The sequence below is a fragment of the Nothoprocta perdicaria genome, unplaced genomic scaffold, assembly GCF_003342845.1.
Source record: "Nothoprocta perdicaria isolate Ctin4 unplaced genomic scaffold, notPer1 scaffold_44, whole genome shotgun sequence".
Lineage (NCBI taxonomy): Eukaryota > Metazoa > Chordata > Aves > Tinamiformes > Tinamidae > Nothoprocta > Nothoprocta perdicaria.
The window spans coordinates 3,968,098-3,993,613 of record NW_020455688.1 but is presented as its reverse complement, the minus strand read 5'-3'; the positions used below and the strand labels follow the sequence as shown (position 1 = coordinate 3,993,613).

Here is a 25,516-nt window from a genome sequence, read left to right as displayed (position 1 = left end):
GAAGTAGTGGGTTTGGGCAGGCGTTTGTATCTGCAAATGCTGCCAGGGCTGCACTCGGTGGGAAGACAGAGACGTAATGTGGAAGGAATGTGTGTAAAAGATGCYGGAGTCGTGGCAGATCCGAGCGCATCTCCTCAGGGTCGCGTGCCGGCCGCCCCGAGGGGACAGCGAGGRTGCTCTGGGGACAGTGCGGATGCCCATCAGGCTGGCTCTCAGTGCAGCTCAGCACCCTGCAAACACTCCTTAAAATTAAGATTTATTCTACAGAGCTGAAAGCAGCCTATGGCTTCATTAGATTAAGATCTTGACTTTCGAGGGCTACACTCTCCAGTCTTTGCCATGCTGTTTTGTGGGTTTAAAGCTGGGCAGGTGGGATGTTCTTGTCCTTGCACACTGTCATGCAAAAACTGCACCTGCACTGCACGGGAGCTGCAGGTATCGTTTTAGGCATGGCTAAGTCCCTAGGCTTCAGGAATTGCCTTTTTCTATTAATTTCTTGACAAAAAAATGAAATATATGAAGTGTAAAATGATAGAGAAACTAAATACCGTGCAAAATGACCATGTTGCTACATTAAAGTTTATCTTTTAAAATAGTCTAGTGTTTCATGCGAAAAGCTTTGTATCATCACATAAGGCAGCTTGTGTCTTAGAAATAATGGATTAAATGTGTCAGGGTAATATCTGAGCAGTGTGCAAGGAAAACAGAAAAAGCAAGAAAAAAAGGTAACAAATACATTAAATTACAGAGAAAGAAAAGTGTAGGTCTGTCGCTTTACTGAGAGCACTGAGAAAGCTGAAATAATCAATGTTCATTGTATCGACTTTCATAAAAGAAACATCAGGAAAAAATGTATAGTTACTATATCAGTTCAACCAAAGGAAGTGAGCCTATCTCAGAATAAAACTTAGTCAAAAATATTGAGATTCAAGTCAGCTGGACTGCTAGTGTTCCTGTATGCTCAGTGACTTGATAAAAGTAATTTCTAGACTACTAGTAATTATCTCCAAAAAATCTTGGTGTACAAGAAAGTTGGTAGTAGACTACAGAAAGGAAAACATGTCCCCTATTTTCAAAACAGAATAAAACAAAGACGTTCATTTAACTTTTATCCTCAAAAATAAACTGTTAGTTGTTATCAAAAAGATCCACCAACACAGAGGTTATGGAAAAATAAAACTTGTCATATCAGCCTAATTTTCTTTTATTTCTATTTTTTCTTTTTATTTCCTAGTAGAAACAGGCGAAAGAGGTACAAACCACTTCCTTTTTAACTTTCAAGACTGTCTTGCATTAAATTCACAAGAAGATAGGTTATAGTAAAGTGGTTACTGAAAATAATCCTTCTCAAAGAGTGCTCTGAGAGGCTTGCTTGAACTGGAATTACAAGTGTGAAATTACAAGGGTGATTCAGAGACAGCTGTGATGAAACCAGTTGAATTCAATAATTTCATTATTAACTAAACACTTATAGATAAATAACAGGAAAAAATGGTTAACAGCAAGGTGCTACTTTTCACAGAATGTCCAAATGCACTTGAAGGAACTGGATTAGATTTCAAAATTATCTAAATATCAAAGCAATCACCATGACAATATCTAGCCAGTGAAGGGCCCTGTGCTACTTTGGGGCAGAGATACTCAAAAGCCAACAGGAGACAGCCCTGAGCAACCTACTGTAGGTGCCCTGCTTGTTGGACAAGAGGTTCTCAAGAGGTCCCTGCCAACCTCAACCATTCCGTGATTCCATCACAATTTACAGCAGAAAAGAATAGAGTACGGCTATGAAATTAAACAGATCTGAGGAGCCTAAGGAATCCCTTTCAATGGATGTTGAACAAGGATTTTTTTCACAGATGATCCATACATTATTGCTTCTGCCTTGCTGGGAGGAATTGGGTGTTTTCAAGGCCTGTTTCTATACATACTTTGTCCTTACTTCTGGCCTTATCAGGTGTATGTGGCCATACCCAATCTCTAATTCTTAAACAACCGCAGGAGTAAAGAAAGACAGAAATACCCTCCCTTCCCAGTGAATGACCTACACTAGTGGTGTGAGCAGAGGTGTGTGAGAGACCTGTCTTCTAAATAAATATGAAGGAAGGTCTAGGGTTTCAAAGTTCTGATTTGTGACAGGCCTGATGCTTTGTAAAAATATTCAGCTGAGAAAAGAGACAGACAGAGCTGGAGTATGTGAGAGAGCATTTTAATGCCTGCACCTAGGGAAGGGACCTAGCCCGATTTCATCCGATCCTAAACATCAGAGAATCCACTTGGTGAGAGGAAAGGGAGATTAGAAATGCTTAACTGCAAAGAAAGCAAAAATAGGGGATCATACCTTGTTAGACACATGGGAAACCACTCCTTGGTCAAGCTTTCACTTTTGCATGAATTCCCCAGATATAAGAGTGCAAATCCTAATTGATGCTTCTACCAAGGTAAGAGTGCTTATAACATTTATCTTCCTTGTTGCTTCTTTTTTTTTATCTAATCAGAACTGAGCCTGTGCTGCAAATGCCATCTAATTCAGTTATACATCAGCCAGCAAGACACAAATGCCTAGAAATCAGTTAACTCACATAGCCAAGACACCTGGCTTTTTTTTCATTTTCCAAGGTTATTTGCAAATGGAATTTTGTATTAGAAACTATCAACAGCTACATGCTGCCCATAGAGGAAAAAAAGATATTTTAATCCACTGAGATACCGAAAAGGTTATTTTAATACAAGATAGTTGCTGTGTAATGACTACTAAGAACAGAAGAAAAGCAGACATGAGGAAAAGCTGTGACATTAACTTAACCTTTTTACATATTAAACTGTATTAAAATTTCTGTCTTTCTATTTGAAAGTGCAGAAGATTTTGGTAGATGGACTGTGTGTGCTCTGAACAGCTTTCATCAGGACTTGTTTTAAAGGCTATTTATCAAGGAGTGTTAAAAACACCTTCATTTGATTTAATCTGGCATATCTTCTCTCAGAACATGCTAACAAGATCATTTTATATACCTTGTGCAAAACATGAGGTATCCAGACAGCATGGCACAAAAAAAGGAGGAATGTGTAAGACTGGAATTTTTGAGTATACTTTCCTCTGTGCTTAGCCTGGCCTGGAAAATTACAATGAAACTATCCTACTAGGATTTAATTACTTCATGACATTTGGAAGCAGATTTTTTTCAGATAGGCTGAGTCTGTTCTGTGTTTTGTCTTAGTAGCAGTCTTGTGGGAAGGTGCTGTAAATCYATCTTCTGTCTTTGTGTGGCAGAAGTGATAGAGAGCATTTCTTGTTTGGCCCCTGGGGTTTGCAGAGATCACATCCTGCCAATGTCTCCAGGGCCTGAGCCGTCAGGAATAACCCCATCCAACCAAGCCCAGGGAGAGGTTTGCTTAGCCAGAGAGCATCTGAGAGGCCTTCCAGTGTGGCATAGAGGTCATTATTAATGTCTAGAACTGCATATTTGTGTCTAAAAGTGCATCCTGCGTGGCACAGGATAAATAAATGCATTTCTCTCAGCAGAGAAAATCCTCACAGAAAGAAATCCGCATTGCAGAAGTGTGGCTTTTCTCCTCAGAATAATCACTTCTTTTTTGTTTTGGTTTGGTTTGTTTTCTCCACTGTTCAGCGTGCAGCATTTATAAAGAATGATAGCCGGGCTGAGAGGTTTTATTCAGATCAATGGCTTTTTAGTTAAGTAAAGTCCTGGAATAAATTGCTTTTAGTATCCTGAGAGAGCTCAGAAAATAGCCTGCAACTCCTATTGACAAGGTATGAATTCCTATTGAAAAACGCTACCTATAATGCTTTTAGCAGCATTCTTCCTGTCTCTGAGCAAGAGTAGGGACTAGATGACTTCTTGACATCACTTCCAGTGTTCTTTGATGCTATGAGTCTTGTTGACACTTCATATTATGTACACTTATTTGGTAAACACTGTATTTCAGACTCAGAAAGGAAGGAAACCCTCTGAAGGGTTACACTTCTAGTTGACAGAAGTGCAGTAGTTAAAACAGAAAACATTTCAGTGTCCAAGGCTAGCAAAGAGCTGGTTTTGTCAGGTCAGGCTTGCAGGGTGTAAAGGAAGTGCCCATCCTCATGAGATCTTTATGAATGCAGTAGTGTAATGTTAAGGTGTGGGTTATGCACAATCCCTCCCACTGTGAAATAGCCCCGTAGATGCAGGCCAAGCCTGGTGTGATCCTGCTGAGCAGATGTGCTTTTCTGACACGGACAAATGTGCTCCCCGAGCCTGTTCTGATGGGCTCCTCGTGCTCCCCAATGGGCTCCTTGTGCTCCCCAATGGGCTCCTTGTGCTTCCCAGTGGCTTCTTGTGCTCCCCAATGGGCTCCTTGTGCTTCCCGATGGGCTCCTTGTGCCGCCTCATGCAACTCTGGGAAATCAGCCTTGGCTCTGGGGTCCCACTGAGGTTCTCCCTTGAGGCACCTGCCTTGGAGGCTTCTCCAGTGCAGCTGCCCAATCCTTAGCTCTGGAGGCTCTTGTACTGCTAGTTCAGTGCTCACACGTTACTGCACTGTGTGGCAGATTTAGCTCTTTTGCCAATCAAGTGGGTGGTAGTGGTATCAAACGAGCCGTGCGGCTGTTGCTTCCTGCGTGTTCTCTCTGCCACGTCCCAGTGAGAAGCAATGACTGCCCTCTTCATTGAGCAGGCTTCTAGTATCTACAGCAGCTACAGCTACTTCTCACTAAGAGAAAGGCAATAGATGAACTGAGCTGAACCAGCACAGTGGGAGGCAAAGTGGGAGGAAGAGCAGAAGGCAGATACAGACGTCAATGCCCTAGTTTACAGCTGTAGAAATAGAGGTAGAAAAATAATGACTCCGACTGACTGGGCAGCCAACTGGGAGACCAGTGGCAGGAGCCTCTAATGAGAGCTCTGGAGATCGTTCATCTGCCTGGGTGCCTCAGCCTCGGGCTGTGCTTGCTTGGAGCAGGAAACGTGAATGGATATGGAGCTCGGAACATGGTCTCATGAGAACTGTTAACAAATCTGTTCAATCTGTGCAGTGGCCATCATAGCTACTAACCTCCCTTTGGTTAAAACTTTTCCTCATAATAGCGCTTAAGTTGGTTGCTACCAAGATTTGGGTACTGAAGTGATGAAGCTGGGTGGTTGTATTATTAACTTCTATTTTTCATATGAAAAGAGCAAATCCAATGCAGTCTTTCCAGGCCTATGCAATGCTGTAAGCTAGACCGTACCACAAATAATGGCTTTCAAGTGATTCCAACATATCAAGCAATTCCAAAGGCATGAGACAAGTTACAAATGCATTACACTGATTTTGCAGAAGAGCAGCTTTTGATGTACCATGCTCAGAATCCATTTTGGAGGTTATTTAATCTGCCAGTAATATCCCTCAGACAGACAGGAACAAATTTACCTTGATGTGTCTGTCTGTCATTCAAGTCACCTGTGATCCATTGACTGTGTCTCTTTGTGAAACAATCATTTTACTGCAATTCTATCTGACTCAATATTCTTCTTACCTGACAGGTAGGAGATCAAATTATTGAAATCAATGGAGAAAGCACAAGGGACATGACACATGCCAGAGCAATAGAGCTAATCAAGTCTGGTGGCAGGAGAGTGCGGCTGTTGTTGAAACGTGGAACAGGCCAGGTCCCAGAATATGGTGGGTTTTCATCCTTACATTTTTTTCCATGTGCATGAATCTGTATAAATTTTTATATTGCTTTTGTGCTAAGTAGCAATTGTATATTTATACGTGGCAATGTGCTGGGGCACATTAARTATGGAATTAAGTGCTTACCTGATTACAAGTGGACTTATTGACATGCTTAAGTGCTTTCTTGACTTAAGGCTATACATCTGTGTACATCACTGTCCTCTACTACTCTTCTGACACAGGCAATGGCTTATAATATGGGCATTAGAGGAAGCACTTTGWACTCTGTAGGGGCATCTCTGAGTGTGCTGGGAGTTGCTGATACATCCATAAACTGTGCTGGTTGTCCTCTATTGGTACTTCTCTGCACATTTTGAATCACAATAGCTAATCTGGTTGCTATAAAATTCAGTGGCTCAGGACTAAACTCAAAGCATTAATGTTATTGCATTTCTTTGGCATCCTCACCCATTACGTTAACTCASACAATTTACACAGATGATAAAGCAGAAGCCAACTCTGAATACAAAAGGAGACCACTCATTCCAGAGAGAAAACTTCTTACATCTTGCTCATCTTACATTTTATTTCAAGGCGACTTCTGGGACTTCCAGCATCATTTCCCACAAGGATCGGAAACTGCAGTAGCATATGAAAATGCAAAGTAATACCTAGTCTTAAATGTAGGTTCAGCTCTTTATTATCAACATAAATGCATTATCTTTGTTGTAGACAGTAAAGTCAGCACCACTGGAAGTCAGCATTTTGCCAGCTGTGGGTATATATGATAACTGCATCATTTTGTTCTCTAAACTGCACCAGCTCTCCGGATGAGACGACGCGTGGGATAATATAGTGTATGTTGGGCTGCTACAAGCAGTCGGGCATTTCTGAATAAGGGCAGCAAGGATGGGACCTAGCATGCTCAGCCTGGGGGTTAAAGTCAGTGGCTTTATGCCAAAATGGCTTTCAGCCTCTTACAATCATGATAAATTCATACTGGGACATTTTATATCAATTTTAACCAGCGTATCCTTTCAGAGGGACCTTCAAGAAACATCCAGATTATCTCCAAAACTTTTGGAGACACAAGCAGCATTCTTCATTAAAGAACAAACAAAAGTTCATGACTGATTTAGCAGTAGTAATCCTCCTCAAACAGCAGAACCACAGACAGGCAGTTCCCTAGTACTTTGAAAAACAGTTTAATCTAATGGGCGCATCGGAGGATGCTAAATGCAGAAAATCAATACCCGGATCGATCACACTTCTGAGCCATTCAGAGTCTGACTTCCTTAAGGWCCCTCTTCTGGATGGCACTTAACCCTAGGCTTACTGGAGATTTCATGTGTAGATTTCTTTAAGAGTAYATACTTTATTCTGGAATAATGAGAAAATGCAAAATATGGGAAAACAAATGTGCCCAAACTTTCCCTTTCCCAAAATATGTAAGTAGGATATGCAGATAAACCATTACACAAAATACCTAAGTAGGATATGCAGATGAACCATTACAAAACCAAGCACAGTTAGCAATAACAGGAAGAAACAAGAATATTTTACAGGAACATTTAAAAAAAAAACACTTGGAAGGTTGGGTGAAATGTTTAAAAACTAAATAGAAATGCAAATTATTGAGATATGAAAGTTATTACAAAAAATGCTGTTTAGTCAGATCATTTTCCTAACTGCATCCCCGTCTTATGGCTCCATAAAGGAGAACTAAGTAACTGCTGGAAATCCATGTTTTTTCCATAGAGCAGTAGCTAAATAGCAATAAAATTATTCAGCACTTACTTTACAATGCACACAAAATCTACAAAAAACATCACAGCAAGGGATGGTGTTCCTGCTTTCCTTAATATAATCACTGCAGTCAGATAAAAGAAGTGCTCTGTCCAGTCTGCAAGCAGAATGGGAACAAAATAGAAAGATGCCTGTTGAAATTATTAAATTTCTCTTTATGCTATTTCCCAAAGCTATGAAAAATATTCTAAGAACCAAAAGAAGATCCACATAAAAAAGCAGACACTAGCAAATAGAAACGATTAGAACTGAAGAGCACTTTTCAAGAAGCCCAGAATCTCAGGGATAAATCAGCACATTGCAAAGAGCTCCCGCCAGAATAATAATGAAAAAATCCCCCAGAGAAGAATGTTCTTTCCAGGTAATGTAAGCTGAAACCAGAGAAGATCGTGGCAGTACTCAGGGACAGAGTGGTACCAAGGTCGTATGACCAACTAGTCAATACTTATTCCCTCCGTCATCCTACCAGAATTACCTGACTGGAATGTAACAAGGTTTTTGAGAACTTCCTTTACTGGGGGAAAAAAAATCACTGGATTCTTTGCTTTTAGCAAATCCATTTGAGAAATATTTTATGGTGCCACCAGAGYGTGTCCGGCTCTGTGGATCATCAATGGAAGGAGACTTGGCTTGATATTGAAATAAAAGACTGGCAGACTGAGTCGTTGCCACAGTAGTGCGGAGCAGAAGATGAATGCAAGACCAGAAAATCAGGAGCCTTTCCCTGATAATTACTCACAGATTCTGACAAGGGAAAGCTCAGCRGCTTCCCAGGACAGCCATAGTAACTTGGTGTTTAAAGATCTTTCTGACAGCAGTAGCTTTTGGAGTCAGAGCGTTAAGAAAAACGAAGCTTACCTAGGATGGCTTAAAGYAACTGGCCAAGCAACCATCACTTTATGGTCTTCTCATCTTCAACATTTTGAGTGTTCCTCTGTGATCTGGTCTATTTTTATTCCAGAACTGTAGCCCTGTTAGTGCAAAATATGTCAGCATATCATTAAGCACTGCATTCAAACAATGAAATGATTGACACCAATAAAATAGCATTTTTATTAATGAAATATCATCAGTTATAAAGAACTGATCTGTGAAGAATGTATATTGAAAAGAATGTGAAAAAAAACCTTAAAACGGGTTCCTGAGAGGATGTGAACCTACTGACTGCACGATGTGAGCCTGGGCCAAGTGCAAATGGGTGTCTCCAAGCCAGTCTCAGATGATGCAGGCTGAGCTGAACCGCTATTGAAATGTAGGGGAAGGAAAAAGAAAAAATATGATGCAAATTCATCATGTGCCTCAGCTGCAGCTGCTGCATTTGCTGGAAAACAATTTCAGCAGCTCTCCAGGGAGACAGCCAGAATCCTGTGGAAAGATGCGCTGCTGTAGCGGGGTGTCTGTGGAGGGGCAAGGGGAGGGATGATGCCCTCGCTCCGTAGCTGCCTCCTCAGCAGGGGACATCGGAGGAGCTCAGAGAGCAGCACTGACATAACCCGGATGGCAGCACATGCTGAGGGGATAGGGCAGCCAGAGGAGCGGGCCTGGCAGCACATTCCCACCCATGGGCTGGAGAGCCCGCCTGTGTGCCACRTGGCACCAACACAGCATCACCACCACAGTGTGTGCTGACTGCAATTTCGTTAAAACCTCGGAGGTTTGGCTTACAATGGCTGCCCAGTTCCCTGTCCCAACATGTATCTGAGAGGATGGGAGCTACCGGGTGCAGGACGCTTCTGTGGTTCTGCCTGCTCGCTCTGTGGGAGCCTGATCCTGGACGCAGGAATGTGCGAGGCCGCAGCTGCAGCTGCACGCAGGTCTGTGTGGGGCAGCCCAGGATCGGGAGAAAGAGGCATCCCTACAGGCACCGTGTGTGAAAACTGCTCGCAGAGTCTAAAAACAATAATATTAAAGACTAAATAAAGCTAACAAATCTCAGTCGCACCATCCAGCACGGAGCTCTGCAACCGGCGAGTTAATTCTAATGATGGATCAGCCCCAGGAAGGTGCTGTTTTCTCTGAGAAACATCGTTTTTAAAAAATACTTGTGTCGGCAGATCTCCAGGAAAGCCTGTGATGTTTCATCCTTAGTCGCAGCGGCGCCAGCAGCTCGTTTCTCCCGCTTACTGCTGTGCTGCTTCCCAACTGCAGCTCTCCTTTGCACAAAACCTGAAGAAAACACAGGAGTATTCACAAGTATCTGCAAGTAATGAAATATATAACCAAATAATTACAAATAGGGCAGGAAGGTTCTTTCCACTAAATGGAATAACTGGAAATGCATCTCATAGAGCCCCAGAATTGAATTATATTGTGACTGAATTGAACCCCCCCCAGCTGTTTGTCCATTGTTTTCAGAGACACTGAATCTTAATGTTCTTATTTGTTTAATCCTCTTCTTGGTTTGTTTTCTTTTCCTTTAGTTGCCCAGCACTGCCCAGTAATTGCCCCCAAATTCACAGATTTTGAAAGCGGTGATCTGCCTGCAGCGTTTGCTCTGTAAAACAGCTCTGGTTTACTCAAATCCTTTTTGCTGGGGCTCCAAGGCAAATGCCTGGCTCCYCTTGGGTTTGCACAACAGTTCTTTTCTCCCTTGCCTTGCGAACGATGCTGCAGTTGGTTTTGTGCAAGACGAGTGCTGGGGTAGCCTAAATGGCTTTGTCAATTTTTGGAATAATGATTCCAGATGATGCTAAATTACCTATAAGATTCAGCCCGTGGGTTCTACACATGCAGGTGGTTTTAAAGAACAGGGGTTTCAGATCCATTTTGGGTTGTTTAATGGAGATTTCTGCAAGTAAAATGTAAAGTTTCAGTAGATACAAAGCCATTGCTGTTAACACACCAAAGCTCTTYACCAGTAACTAGTTTCAAAAGGGCACTGAGGTATCTCAGTTAATGTTTTGGCACTACCACACTGACTAACGCTGCAAATGTCAGAGTTGGGACCAATACAAGGATTTTGCATACAAATGAATCAGCACAAGTCCGAATTATTCAATGCTTCGATTTTTCACTTGCTATGACTCCCTCAGAAAGCACCTCGAGTTGTTCTCCATCCCATAGTTCAGGGAATCAACTTCTCAAATATTCACATACAGAAGTTTAGTCATTCACTAATTTGTGGACTTACAGCATGCTTACTTGTCTTGGCTTTACAGATGTACTTCTTTCCTGTTGCATATAAGCTTTTTTACTCGATTATTCTAAACTTACTAAGAATTCTCTGCTCTAACAATAGTAAAATATCTTTATGTCACTGGTTCTGTTAATTCTAATGATTGGTCCTAGGCTGTTCCTCCCCTTCCTTTAGGAATGGTACCTTCCAGTCTCTCCATGTGCATGAAAAGTGACAAGCATGGGTCCCCATATTTCTACTTATTGGGCCACCCTAAAGACACGGTTTGTAAACTCTGCATGTATATTATCTTTCTCTAATATGCTTTTATTTCTCACCACTGCTAATAGTGTCTTCCCCAACTTTTTCTTGCACATTAGCTGGCTTAGTGTTTTGAATGGTACTGCACTTCTCTTTCCTAGCTGAGTATCTATATCTAAGCTAGCAAAACACCTATGTATTTTRCAGATGTATTTCAGTGGGTTGTTCCAACTTCCATTATTTTAAGTACAAGAAATGCAGCTATCTATAGGCCTGCTCTATACTGGCCTTTTTTTTTTAATGCTATAAATACAATTTCTTAGGTAGMAAACCTTACATTTTGAGGAGCCAAAGCCATAATTTTCCCCCTTACTTATGGTACCTGTCTTGCAAACATTAATGATCTTCAGATGGAGGTTAGATGGTGATCTCAAACCATATTTATATGCAGCTTCTTGAAGAAATTAATGTAATATTGAAGATTTTTTTTGAAAAAAACGGTAGTGTAATACTCATTTTTTAAACCTAGTGGCTATGCAGAAGTTACACTTAGCCCTTTGCACTTGATATTTTCTTCATAAATCAGATGTTACTGCACAGCCAGTTCACATACATCAAACACATAATATAGAGTCATGGCCCAGAAAGGATACCTGGAATGGAAAGAAAACTCCCTTTTCCTATTTTTATTGATTCCTGTCATCAGAGAAAACTCAATAGTGTTGAGATGCACTCAGGTCTCAGTGCTATTAACTTTGCCTCATGGTTGCTATAATTATGAGGCACTAGCAGGGCAATCTCACACACTGAAGTAGTTAGACTGGAAATGGCAAGGCAGGAATCTGARAGCATCCTCTCACCCTCTGTGCTTTGAGTTAGCTCCTGCCCCCAACACCCACCATTAAACTCTAAGTTAACTATTGTGTCTTTGCAAATCAGGGTGCTCTAATTGCTTTTTTGCAAATTCTGGTTGCAGCTTATTTCCAATTTAGGTGTAAAAATAAGAATTTTCTGGATGCAGACTTGCCCCTGTATTTTGCTCACACAAAATTAGGCACGTCTAGGGATCAGGGCAGTGGCTTGAGCTGCACCCTGGCCTCATCCGGCACAACAGGCTGTTCAGAGCCAGAGATGTGTCTGCACAGTGTAGAAATCTGAATTGCCCTGTTCCAAAATCCTTCTCGCTCTGCTCCTGCTGTGCYCTCCTTTGCACTCGAAGTAATTTGGAGAGATGGAGAGGTTAGAGGTCTGTACTGTGAAGTGGTATTAGGGGCGGTTTGCAAGTCTCTGTTGTTGAGCACAGGGAGTTCAATGGAACACCATGTGCTATTCATTTATATTATACAAATTACTTTATATTTATTGTCTTCACTTTTCCTGTTACTTTTCCTGTTATAGCACAACAGGCAGAGCAAATAAATCTTTCTTCCTGAAATAAATAGCCATTTCCATCCTCTACAAATACAGCTTGAGKCAGTTTCTGCCCAGGCCCTCAGCAGTAAATGGTGCTCTGATTAGTTACTTGGCAGGGAGTTTTGGAGCAAAACCTTTCTTTTTCTTTTTTTTTTTTTTTCCCTGTAAATCTATATCCAGAGAAATCAAAAGTCATTTAGTTTAGGTCAACAGCAGAAATCAAAATATTTTAACAGATATAAGAGTATTATCAAGCCAAATAAAAATGTATGCTTGCCATTGCAAAATGTTTTGTTATCACATGTTTCAATAAAATAATTTTGGTGGGGTGGGAATATTCTAAAGAGCCAGTTTTGCCATGGGCTTTTTTTTTTTTTTTTTTTTTCGAAAAATGATGTCTGATCAATCTCGTAATCAAAAGACATATCAGCTAAGCTCTGACCTATCTTAGGAGAGGCTTCTCACCATAACAATATAGGACAGTTTGTTATGAGCCTGCATTTCTCTTGTAGGAATTATTCCATTTGGTATAAATAGTTATTCACTGAAAATGCTCTATGGGCTTCTCTGAAGTCAGATATAGCACAAGAGAGATGCAGGTGCTGGAATGTGATTTAGAAAGTGCATCCACATGAAGGGACAACTGCCCAAATTCAGTGCTCTGTTCCTGTGCACAGCACCATGGGTTTGGAAGGCTTAACCAGTGGCCATTTAAACTTGCAAAAATGCATGAAAAAATGGGAGCTTCTGTTGCATGCATGCAGCTAAAGATTTCAAAACTCCAAAGTGCAGTTTGCTAGTTCTTGAATTGTTTAGGAGCTTTAAAGCTCTTAAAATTGGTTAAAAGATCTTGGCCTATGTATTTAAGTCAGCTTCTACCTGTACAGAGTACTGATCAGATAATCCAATTCATCCTATTTTTAATGCTCATTCTGTAAGCCTCTAGAGCTGAATTTGAGTGTTATTCAGAACTTGAACTATCCCCTAAATCATTCATCTGACGTGAAAGCAAAAATCAATAGTCATTTTGGAAAAGTGCCCTTTCCTTCTGTGACCACCTTGATGGAACTAAGAACATTCATTCATATTCATGCTGCATTTCCAATACCACCACCTTATTTTTAGCAATACCAACTTAATCACAGAAGCCTATGGTGTGTAAAAAAAAAAATAAAGAGGAGTAACTAAATAAGTACACATTAATAAAGTTGGTCTAAAAACATCATGCAATTTGATGTGAGCTCCCAAAGGTTCTAGCTGCTTTATTACTCTGGGTAAAAACTTTTCAAGGACAAAACTGAATATTAAAATTGATTTTACAAACACATCCGTAGTATTTAATAAATATGAAGCAGCTGGAAAGAGAGTAGAACATGTTTCTGCTGAAACCCAGTGTATGTGTGGATGGATACATGGGTATGTATATGTACTTTCAGATGCAAATTTTTGTTTTATAAGAGATATTGACCTTTACCTAGGTATCCCTTGAGACAGAAACAGAAAACACAGTGTTGAAAAAGAGAGAGACAGGAAGACTTTCAAAGATTTGGGACACTGTTTTTGAGCTTCTAGTGAAGAGATACCGTATCCTTACTTTTTGAATAGAAATACTGAGTCCATTCCTTACTCTTAAGTGCTACTTTTGTCATAACTCCCSCAGTGACCTTGACCAGTCCATCTGAAATCTTAAGCCCACTCTTCCCCATCCATGTAATGGGGATAGTAATATTTGCATTCCATAATTCATGAGAGTATTATGACAATCATTTAACACTTGAAAAGTACTTTAAAGATTAGAATTCCGTAAAATAGTTGACTATTCAGTATTATTATTAAAGCAGAACCTCACTAATCCACRTGCATTATAATCCATCCCCAAATTGGCACTGTGTCCTCAGCTCTGAGTAAAGATTTAATAATAAGGCTGTTGAGCAAGTTCTTTTATTATGAAGGCTTAATTATTTTTACATAATATACTAGAATAGATTTACTAATATGGTATAAAGTGTAGATAATTACAGTTGAACTACAGTGACTAAAATAGATGAACAAACATTATCCTTGGTTTTATTCATGTAAACTGGCAAGCAGACTTAACAGCCAAAGAAGGGGAAAATCCCACCCACGGATCTTTTTCTAACCTTTTCTCTGTGGTTGTCTGTACTTCAGTTCATGATATCACAAGTTAAGCACGCAAGATAAACCATCGCTCGTGGTCTCCACAGCACCACTTTCTTCCTTCTTGCAACCCAGAAAAATGGGGAAAAAATGGTGCCCAGAGACCCTTGCTGTGTCTTTGCCCATTTTCTTGGGATGCAAGCCAAAAGGGGACTTTCTGATGGTGTCTAGTCTCCTGCCATTGAAGCCCACCATGTCCTAAAATCCCTCATCCATGAGGTGACACAGGTCCCCCCGTGTGTTCTGAGGAGGTTCCCAGTCAGCGTTAGCCTCCCTGCACTGGTGATGTTCCTGCGTGGGGTCAGCCTGCCCCTGCACATCTCCACACATGTACATGAACAGTATGAAGCACAACTCATTATTCCCTCTGCCTGGTCCACTGATTCTCATAATGAAGGTTTTGCAGTAGTTGCTCTAATTAATAAACTTCAAGGTATCTAAAATGCATCTCTTCAGCTGGGTGTAGGATGCCTCTAGCAGCATGTATTTCTCTGCAGGGAGCAGCTCCTCTGGCTGCGTTTGTAAATAGATAGTGATTCATGAGGGGTTAAACTTCATACTCTGTGGAAAGACCCCAAAATGCTGTGTCCATCTCTGGCCTGAAGTAAACAAGAACATTAAACTCTGTACCTCCAGATAAATTTTCCTGTCTAAAATTATCTGCTGAATCTGGATACAGGAGCTTTGCATTAATTTAGGTGATCTGTGTTTTCAAGGTACAAAAACACTTGCTTTTTAGCTCGCTTAAAATAATCCGGAAACAAAACTCAGCTATTTTAAGGACAAAAGTACAACTGTCAAAGGACAAGAATTTGTATAAAAGCACAACTACAAGCAGTGAGGCTGTATAAAAAAAGCTGTGTGAAAGATACGGTGCGATGATACCTAAATTAAACTAACAGAGCCTCTTACGACTCTGATCATTGCCGTGTCAACTTTGATGGGTCTAAATGGTCGTATAGAGAGGGATTTAAAAAAATATACCAGGCATGAGGGGAGAAGGGAAGCTCCTCTCACAGAGGCTGCTGCTCCGTGCCCGGCAGCAGCCAGGGGTTAGGAGAGCTCTTGGCCTCTCTCGGATTTCTTGGAGCTCCTTATTCTTAGCTTGGGAGAAAAAAAAAAAAACTCAGAAAATCAAATGCAATTTTAAATGTTAACAGCATGAGGTAGCTGTCACTCTCCAAGTGATGTACAACAAACGTGACCGTAGAGCTTATTATATTTTCTTTAGCTAGAGCTAAGCATATGCAACCCAGAATTTTAAACATCTGGGTTTTCTAATATTGTGCAGTTTGTGTTTACTCATTAAGAGCTGAATATTACAGTTCTACATTCACTTATTCGTTCAATTCCAACTCATTGCACAGTTTTCAGAGAAAATTACCTCTGCCTGCACAGGATATCAGAGGTGACCACAGACAGACCCAGCAGCGAGCCTGGTGCCAGGCTCAGCTCTGCAGCTTCACTATCCATTGCACTAGAGTCTAAAGAGAGCTTTTTAAGACACATCTTATGCTGCAGCTCACTCCTAATGTAGACAGGACTGGAATCGTTATTCATGAGTTTTGTAAACGGGGAAGCATATAAACCACATTAGATATATTGCTCATGATCCTGCTGATAGCATATATGAGAACTGTCAACACTCAGCCTTGGCTTAGGAAACCTTCCTAGCAGTGTTTTGTGTACAGTCAAAATGCTCTGAACTTATTAGTTGTTAACTACATCCTGCATATTATGAACATAGCCATAATAATAACATCTATTTATTAACCAGTCAGGATGTGATACCTACTGTTAGCACTCATTTTAGCTGTGATAATTAATAATCTCAATATTTAAGTTTAATTAAGTGCATAATATCTACATCTTAAATTATTCAGTCTATATAACATGTTTTTCATTAATACCACACATTCTATTAACATATTTATGAACGCCTTTTATAATTCAATGATGTGGTATAAGTCTATTAATAAAAACTAATTAAAAAGCCATTATCTATTTTAATTATACAGCAACTTGTAATATAGATTTCCCAGGCTTCACCCAGGCTCTGGGAGAAAAACTGAGGTTTCTGTAGCTTCTCTTCTACTGCTTGAACTTACAGAAAAAAAAATAAGGTCTTCTTGACTGAAGGACTGCAGTCCTATGACCTGAGTAGCTCTGGTCTGGTAGGTGGGATGCTCAGCATTTAAAAAAGGCTACCAAACTGCACACAGTGAATGATAATTTGTGGGAAGAGGAACATCATTCAAGACCAGCAGCCAGGCTGTCCATGCACTTAGTGCTGATGCAGGGCTGAGGAGATTGCTGCTTAGGATAAAAACACGGTACCCACTGCAGCTTTCTATTTCAGCTCCTTGCAGTATTGGTGAATAATCCTGTAACATCTGCATTAAGCTAATGCAAGGAAAAGTCAAATTTACCCTATCCACTCAAGGCAGTCATGATAATTTGCTTAAATATTTAATGGGTAGGACTGTTTATTAAATCCCTATCTGCTGGGAACAGTGGTAAAACAGGTCTTGCAGTGAATGATAAACTTTGTACTTATTGTCATCCAGCCTTGATTAAGATTCACAGCCAGATGACTATTAGTAAATTAAATAGTATCTGAAACAGATTCTGTTTTTAGTGTGGCTTTTCWTATTTTTTTTCCTTCTGCCATTCTGCAGTAGATTAAAGGATTATTTTTCTGCATAGAAAAAAATACCTTTTTTTATTCATGGTATTGTTGAGACAATGGTAAAATTATCTTAGTCCTGAGTAGAGAATTGTTGCAAGTTCTGTTTTATGTTGTTGGAGAGAGTCGAGTGATCCAGAACTCCATAAAGATCTCTTCCAAGTAAGATTTTTGAGTATTTTCCCCTTAATATATAAGTAAAGGATAAGATTAGGGGGAAAAAAACAGAAGAAAAAATGTGGAGRGGAAAACAGCTTCTGTGACAGAATAACTGATAATAACCTAGATCTATTTTTGTAAATTTATATGGCATACATGTCATTTTTGTGCCTAAAACCAACATTTTGCAGCCACAGACCTCTGTTACTATAGTGAAAGCATCACAAGAGCAGTGCTGAGGGGGAAATGCCCTCATGGCGAGTGACCAGATGAAGGATTGTATCACTGCAGAAACTGCCYGAATCATTTAGAGGTTGGTTAGCAGTGAGGATTTACAACAGGGATAAGAGCAGTGGAAGGCGAGTGGACTTCTTTTAGGCCAAGCAAAGAGTAATTTGTGAGAAAATGTTTGCTAAAACCATTGTAAAAGTTTGCAACCAAAACTCTGAGCAGCATGCAAGACACACAAAGTTCCCATCGCTGCTGACTTTCTTGGAGAGCCTGGCAGGAGAGCGAGAGGATGGGTTATCACAGCACGTCTGCATGGGGCTCACAGCCGAACAGAAGGTACCAAGAGCATTTCCAACTACCACGACCCCCCAGATTCATTTTCTTCACAAGAGCGCTGAATAGCTGGGCTGTAGCAGCTCCAGGATGAAAGATTCTTTAAATATCTGAAATATCCTTCCTTAAAGAGCTTTAAAGACAAGCTGCAGGAGGCCAGCACAATCAGGAACATCACAGGCAGGTCAAGCTGTAATGAGAAGGAGCCAACTGCATTGCTGGGATAGCACCACCAGAACTGGGTACTGGATACTCCCCAGGGGACAATTTGTCCCGTTTTCTTTATTAGCAACATCTGTAGGAGCTGTTTGCCACCTTCTGGCAGTACCGAATTTCAAACAAAAAAAGAAGTGAGGAAAAAAATATTGCACCATATTTTTTATTTAGTCAAAAACTCTTTGATTCCCTAGGAAAGTAATCTTGAGARAATACAAAAAGAGCTGCTGAGACATTTCGGGGAATATTTAACTTGTACTACTGAAAATGTTCCTAGATAAAATATATCAAAAGTAGGGTTCATTGTTTACATACTTTGGAAATTGAAAAGACAGTGAGATTTTATTTAAGTAATAAAATGTGAGAGCCACTTTTATTAATGACACTATTAAATATTAAAGAAATTATGGCTAATTTTCTCCAATGAGAAACCCGAAGTTCCTGATACACCACTAAGTAACTATTTAAAATGTCAATGCAAAAGGAGGGCCTAGTAACAAATCTGAAGCTTGGCAGAGCCATAAGCAGAGGAAGAATAGCTGTGACAGTACCTTTGATGTGCACCTTCCAAAGAAAACATAAGTATTGCAGCAATTTAAAAAAAAAATCAGTATGTTGAGCTCTTTCCTGTGGTGTAGTGCCCGGGCAATGCTAGGAATGGACAGGCACTCCTCTCTTTTTTGATTAACCATAAAACTGAAGTCTTTTTGGCTGGTACTTCACCAGCAAGCCGTGAGTAAGCACTGTATTCAGATAGAGGAGCAGGCTTTGAGTGAGGAGCAAGGAGATAGATGATAAAAACACCCTCATTTCTAGCCTGATGAAACCAAGAGAGCAAAGCAGACAATTCACATCTGTTGCCCTTCTGCCTTAAACAAAGAATCCTTAGGCAGAAGACTTGTACGCCTGATGTTTCCTCCTTGTCACTACTCCCATCCCAATGTCTGTGTTCATGCCTTACTTGTCCTGCTACATGCTGGAGATCTTACAGATGTGGTGTCTCTTACTCAGTTAACAATTTACTCCTTGCCTGGCAGTTGGGTGAAGCAGCTCTACATGAGTCATTTATGCACGTTAGGTAGGGAAGTGCCACCAAGTGCCACCAGCATGCGTGCTAGTAGATTATGAAAGCTAAAAGGCACCCATAAAATACCTACTAAATTACACCAAATCAGAAGCCATCACAGTGACAGATTATGCTGCAGCTTCYAGCTCATTTATCTTGTGTAAATTAATAGGTCAAGGGAGCTTTTCTCCCATCAGAGAAGGCAGGARGGCAGCTACGAGCCCCCAGCGAGGTGGGTGCTTTTGAAGACTCCGCTCTCCTGTAGCCAAGGTGATACCCATAGTGACAAAGTCAAATACATTTTTTTTCCGCATCCTCCTGAAATCTGTCCGGTAGCTTTGTCTAAATGTGGTCTCTTTCCCTCCTGTGTACAGTGTTGTGCAGTAGCAGCTCATGCTCTGTAAACAGCCCCTGTCTTCAGTCCCTCCCAGAGGGAAGGGGGAAAGGGAAAATATTGCCCTGTCTCTGGTTCAGTGTTTTAAGCTCTGTTTTAAGCTACTTTAGGCTAGCAGACACTAAAGTAGGTAATGTTCACATTTACTACCATATGTATTGCACAGAGCTTAAAAACTGAGGCAAAAAAATCAGTGTTTCAGACATGTTAATAAGCGTCTCCAAAATGTAGCTATGACCTCAGAACAAGCAGAGAGAGAAATCATTAGGGTAGTTGCTCTGACGAGTAAAATTATGCATTTTTCTCATGTTTATATTTGCTGTGGGAAAGCAATCATCTTAGTGATGGTTGAACAAGCCCAAATGAACCCTTGTGGCTTGAACACAGCTCTTAAAATGGCTTTTCTTTTGAGCAACAAATTACTTGCATTACTGCACTTTGCTCTACCCTGGCAATTTTGATACTTCCCCATAATGTTCAAACACTGGGGGAAGCAGGTTTCAGTACCCTCACATCAATATTCCCTTCACTAGGCAGGTACATTACAATAATGCCATGTTGATATTAATATTTACCGAGGTCAAAGGATGACTTTCTACATAATTTCCTTTCATTTAGAAGAGGCAGCAGGTTGGGCTGGGCTCGTTTCCATCTCCACTGACAGTGCTTAAGCTCCCAGACAMTCAATGGTCTCAAGTCCTTACACAAAAGATGTTTATTACCACAAAATACCAATTGTGTGGGATATTTTTTTTCTTGGCAGTGTTTTCCCTCAGCCCCAGGAGTTACATCTTGCATAGATACTGCCCCAGCAAGAAGGAGGCTTTTTGTGGGAGTGGGAAGAAAATCAGATAATGTCTATAGTATTGTGTGTTCCACATTCTAGATATAGATCAGCTAGTTTATAGAATTGCACCTGAGTGTCCCCTGAACAGCGGGATGTGGTCCTGGGTGCCCCGGAGGAGCAGCGAGCAGGGTTTGCCACCCTGTTTTTGAATGGCAGCCTTGACTTGTCCTCCTCCCACATGGACATGAGACGGTTGATTTCAGCAGGGTGGCCCACTTTGTACATACATTGTACATACTTTGTACRCAGGCAATCTCCTTACCTGAGAGCATCTTGCTGCTCCAGGCTCTCTAATACTTTTACTGGGATGCAGCTGATACTTCCCAAAGTGAGGAGCTGTCTTTGTAACTCCAAATGCTCTCAGAGCCTTGCAGGAGACCTGATGATGGCCCCATGGCCACTCACTGCTGCTCTCTGGAAAACACCATCTCAYGGGCAACTGGGAAAGAAAGGCTGTAATTAAGCCAAATGCATTGGCCAGCCTAGCTCAGGTGCCTCAGCAGTGCACAAAAGGCACAGTCACACAGATTCCCCCCTCAAAATCAGGCAGAAATGGCTTGGACCCAAGGAATGACCACTGCTTGGCATGCTAACCAACACAAGGCCTCRGGGACTGCAGCCCTAAAGAGCAGCCTCCAACCAGGCAGGGGCTGTTCTGCTACCCACCACCAGTGCTGCTGCACCAGGGCGGTGTAGCACTGCAGAGCAAAATTCAAGGAGAAGCCGATGGGAGCAAACGCTTTCTTACAGGCAAGCTCATAAGAGCTGATAACTCTGCACACATGARCCCTCCTTTTATGCTTTCTTGCTCAAGTGCCAAGCAGGGAGCAGATGGTCCATTACTCAGCCTTAACTGGAGGCTAAGAAAGTGTGATTTWWAAAAAAAAATAAAATGCAGTTGAGACCCTCAGCCCCATTTAGATTCTGAGCTCAAGTCTTAACCAGAACTTGTACTTTCTCTGCTCTCAAATGCTAATCCTTTCCACACATATGCTCATTATGCAGAAGCATATGACAAACACCATCTGGGAAAATAAATAGCTCTTCAGCTAACCGTGCTGCTCCCTTCTCTTGCGTCACCCACCTCACTATTGTCTGTCCTATTTTTATCCGCAAAACAGCAAATCACTCAATCAAGCTATTTACTTAAGTGTGCCGTCTCAGTCAAACAAGCTGCAGCTCCCAGGCTAGGGAGCAAAACCCATTTTGCTTTTCAAGRTAATGTGCATCCTCATGATAATTTGAAAGTGGCCATTTCTCTCAGAAAAATAGCTGTGGCTTTTAAAGGGCGGTTCACATCAGTGAGGGATTCTGGTACTGACCCGCAGGTGCCCACGTTTGCCTTCCAGCTAGAAGGTTATATTTTCCTCCCCCTGAAATATGCGGCTCTTGCCACTGGTTCCACCTCGTTTCCATGGATCCCGGAGCCGGTCCTTCATCTCTGACAGATTATTGCTCATGCCGTTCAGAGCCGTGCAGTGGTGCTAAATAGGGAATGACATTAGCCAAGTTCAATGATTTCGCTAACCTCAAAGCAGAGCGAGTAGGGATAGGAGCCGAGCTGTCATTAGTCATGATGAATTCGTTGCCTGCCTGCATGTTAATCAAAAGAAATGGACATGAGAGGCAGAGGCATTTGGGGACCACCACAGAATATTCTGTTTTTCACCAGTGGATTGGGAAAATCGTCACAACTCAGCAAAGGAGGTGCCTATTTAGATAAATTAAACAAGATCAGCACAATTCAACCATATTCTGCTGGAGCTCAGTAGCAAGGAGATATTCAAAGTGCAGAGGCGAGACATTTGGGGCTGCATCGTGTTGTATATATAAAGTCAGGGCTCTGTAAGTACTTGGCAAGAGTTGTGAGGCCATAAACACAGCAATATTACATCTGTTCAGAAAAAAAGCGTGATCMAGAATTCAGTGATGACCTTATCTGAGCTACAAATTCTTGTCAATTACTGTATGTTTTTGTAGGGACATATTTAGTGGATGGCAGAAAGGCCTTCTCATTTGTCCTCAGAGAGAGCGCGGACATAGCCTGGCTAAGAAATTCATTATACAGCTACAAAAGAGGGAATTTGATTTTGAGAGGACGTGTCTTTATTATTTTAACAGTAATTTTAACATAAACAGAGAAAACCAGAATCTGTTTGAGAAAAAGATGGAGGATTCCAGCACTAGTTGTGCAGCTCTGGCTTCTCCCGAACACGTTTTTTTGGCGGGAGGGGAGGACGGTGTTTTTGTTTTCCCCCACCTCGGCTCCCCTGGGAGTATCACCTCGCTCCAGGCTGCCGCGTTTAGGTCCCGCGGGAGTTTTGGGTCTGGCTGTGGCTCGGGTGGAGGTGCATGTGCCACGGTCCCGTGGGACGTCGCGCGCCCGCTAACTCCCTTCTCCTTGTCGTTGCAACAGACGAACCAAACGCCTGGAGTGCTCCCTCTGCCACCTCCCCAGGTCTGCCGGAAGTAGCTCTTTCCCTCGACGACATAATCTCACCATTATCTTCATCACATATAGCCCCACCCTCTGACCCTTCTCACCAGATAAGCCCGGAGCCAACATGGGATATCAAGAGGGAACACGATGTAAGAAAACCAAAGGAGCTTTCGGTGAACGGTCACAAAAAGAAAAGGTTAGGAGAGCAAAGAGAAAGGTCAGCAAGTCCTAAGAAGGTAGACAGGTCAAAGCATGAAGAGGCTTCTTGGAAAGGATATGCGGAAGGCAAAAATAAGACCACTGATGGTGGCAGGCCCACCTCGGAAAGCAAAGCGGTGGGACAAAGCGGTATGATCGAGGCGGGCGCAAGAGAGCACGTGTGTGCTGGAACCAGTGATGAACGGTTTGGGAGGCTGAGGAAGCCGGATAGCAAGAGAGGAGGATCTCTCAGCAAACAGGAAGATCACAAATCCGGAAATACCAGTGAGAAGAAGTCAGCTGCAGCATCTGACCACGTCAGGCTCGACACAGGTGCTGCCAAGACGTATGGTAGCAACCGCTGCAGCTCGCCTGGAAACGATACGGACCACAGCCAGAGGGACCCTGACGGGAAACCCAGCGAGTTCCCCAGGAAGGGACATCTCCACTCCATCAACGCGCGCAGCACCAACACCACAGTTCGAAAGGCAACTGTCTCCCCAGGACCATGGAAAATCCCTGGCTCTGACAAGCTACCTAGCGTTCTGAAGTCTGGTACTTCTGCCATGAGCAGATAAACCAGGGACTGTTGCCCTCTAACTGTCTCAGATTGACGCAGAACATTCTTCTTAGTTTTTGTCTCACATTGATTTATTTTAATTTATTTTTAACTATCACACATATACACAAAGCATTGAGGAATGARAACATTAGTGTGTAATTCCATGACAATGTGCACAGTATCTAATAAGTTCAAAAGCATATAGTCAACACGGAGATTTAAAATCGACCCTAAAGTCCCAGTTCCATTTTAGGGACTTTGGCAGCTATGGAAGAAACCAAAACAAAAATGAAGGACAGTACATCAGAGAAGGATAGTGCAGTGTAGCTTTAGCATTTTTTTCCACTGCATGAAGGACTTGGATTTCATTCAAACTTTATATCAAGAAACTGGAACAAGTTAGAGCAATCACAAACTGGAACATCGCCTTAAATAAAACTGCACGGAGCAAGCTGAAATCGAGAAAGGATCTTTTCATGGAGCTAAAATGTTGTAAATAAATTGTTCTCAACATATCTAGACAGGGGTTAAAGGGTTTCTTTGAAGCATTTGGAACTGTACACCCATGACATGTCTCCACTGTTAACACTTTGAGATAGTCCACATGATACCCAGTAGCGTAGGTCACTGGGAGCTACGGGAGGCGTTGGGAATCCAGTGGATTAGTTTCTGTGATCCCATTTCTACTGCCATTTTTGTGAACAAACCATATTTCTGTACATTGGAAAGGAGTTAGGGTGGAGTTGTATTTGCAAATTATTCCGAAGAGCAATTTACTACAGGTTCCCCGAGCAGCGCTGGGCCGCACGCCAACCCACTGGTCAGGCTCAAATGCCGACACGTGCAAGGCCCTTACAGCGAAAGGAAGGTTGCTGAAGAGAAAAAGCTGCAGTTTCCTTAAGGAAAGGCCTTTCCCTCCTGCAGAAAATGACAGCGTCACCACCTATCAACAGTGCTATGTTTCACACCCMTCTGTGTTTCGTTCGGGTACTTCTGCATCCCCTTCCCTCGGTCTCGCAGAGCAGGCGCCTCTAAGGCACACGTTAACACTAATTAGACTGGTTTCTGAAATACAGTGTTTGGTGTCCTCATTCAGTAAATTTTGCAAAATGGTTCCCGTTTTAGCATTTCTTCCTTATCTCCATCTCTTTTTATTTCTYAATATTTTTATTTTATTTTGGTGTTTTTTATTTTCATCTTTCTTGCTTGTCTGTTTTGAATTTCAAGCCTTAAGTGCCAGGTAAACATTCCAGTCTGCCTTCACAGGAAATAATTCCCAGGTCAGTCAGTCAGTCATCCTGTTTCTAAAAGATGCCTGTGTGTATGTGTAGGTGTGCATATGCTTCTTTGTCCGTCGATATTAAAACAAAATCCTGGGCAATAATACATTGATAATCTAAAAAATAAAATAAATAAATAAAGCTAAAGTACTGTCAAAAATCCATATTTCAAAATATTGTGCTCTAGCAATCTTAGTTCTTCATATGCTCTGCTCAAAAATTAGATTGAGATTGGCTTCGTTCCAAGAAATTTGCACATTACTGTATGTCTCAAACATTGCACTGGACTGAGAAATTTGTAGGCATGTTTCTTCCTGTCCAATTATTTGAAAAGCCTCAAGTAAAGGATTTTGCAGCTTTCAAATATTTTTTTTTAATGAAAAGCTCCATTTATAATTTCTAAAAAAGCACAAGTCCATGTAGCTGTTTACAAAAATCTTATTTAATGAAAAAAAAAAAAATCTTTATCCCCTGAACTAGAATCGAGTATAATTTGCCATTAATTTATTGAATCTGATTTTGGACAATGCTTCTGTAGTKTAGATGCACGTCCCAGTACCTTATTTTTATGTATAAAGAAAGCAAACATTGAAATCTGAAAAAACAGTTGAGATTATGCTTGCATAAACTCTAATTTGCACAGTTCACAGCTACTCCTTGTGCAGTAATTGCTTTATGCGGC

General features: G+C 41.4%; 1 protein-coding gene across 5 annotated transcripts in view; it reads left to right on the top strand.

Moving 5' to 3' along the window:
• Nucleotides 1-24,634, top strand: part of MAGI2 (membrane associated guanylate kinase, WW and PDZ domain containing 2) — a 674,980-nt gene extending 650,346 nt beyond the window's left edge. For 4 of the 5 annotated variants that reach the window (XM_026046375.1, XM_026046373.1, XM_026046374.1 and 1 more), the window contains 2 exons: nt 5,517-5,655; nt 22,771-24,634. In XM_026046375.1, the coding sequence (XP_025902160.1) occupies nt 5,517-5,655; nt 22,771-23,570 (939 nt within the window). In that variant the 3' untranslated portion in view covers nt 23,571-24,634. Of the gene's footprint in view, nt 1-5,516; nt 5,656-10,765; nt 10,855-22,770 lie in introns of all 5 variants that reach the window. The other variant, XM_026046376.1, reaches the window with a different exon arrangement.
• The last annotated feature ends 882 nt before the right edge of the window (nt 24,635-25,516 follow it).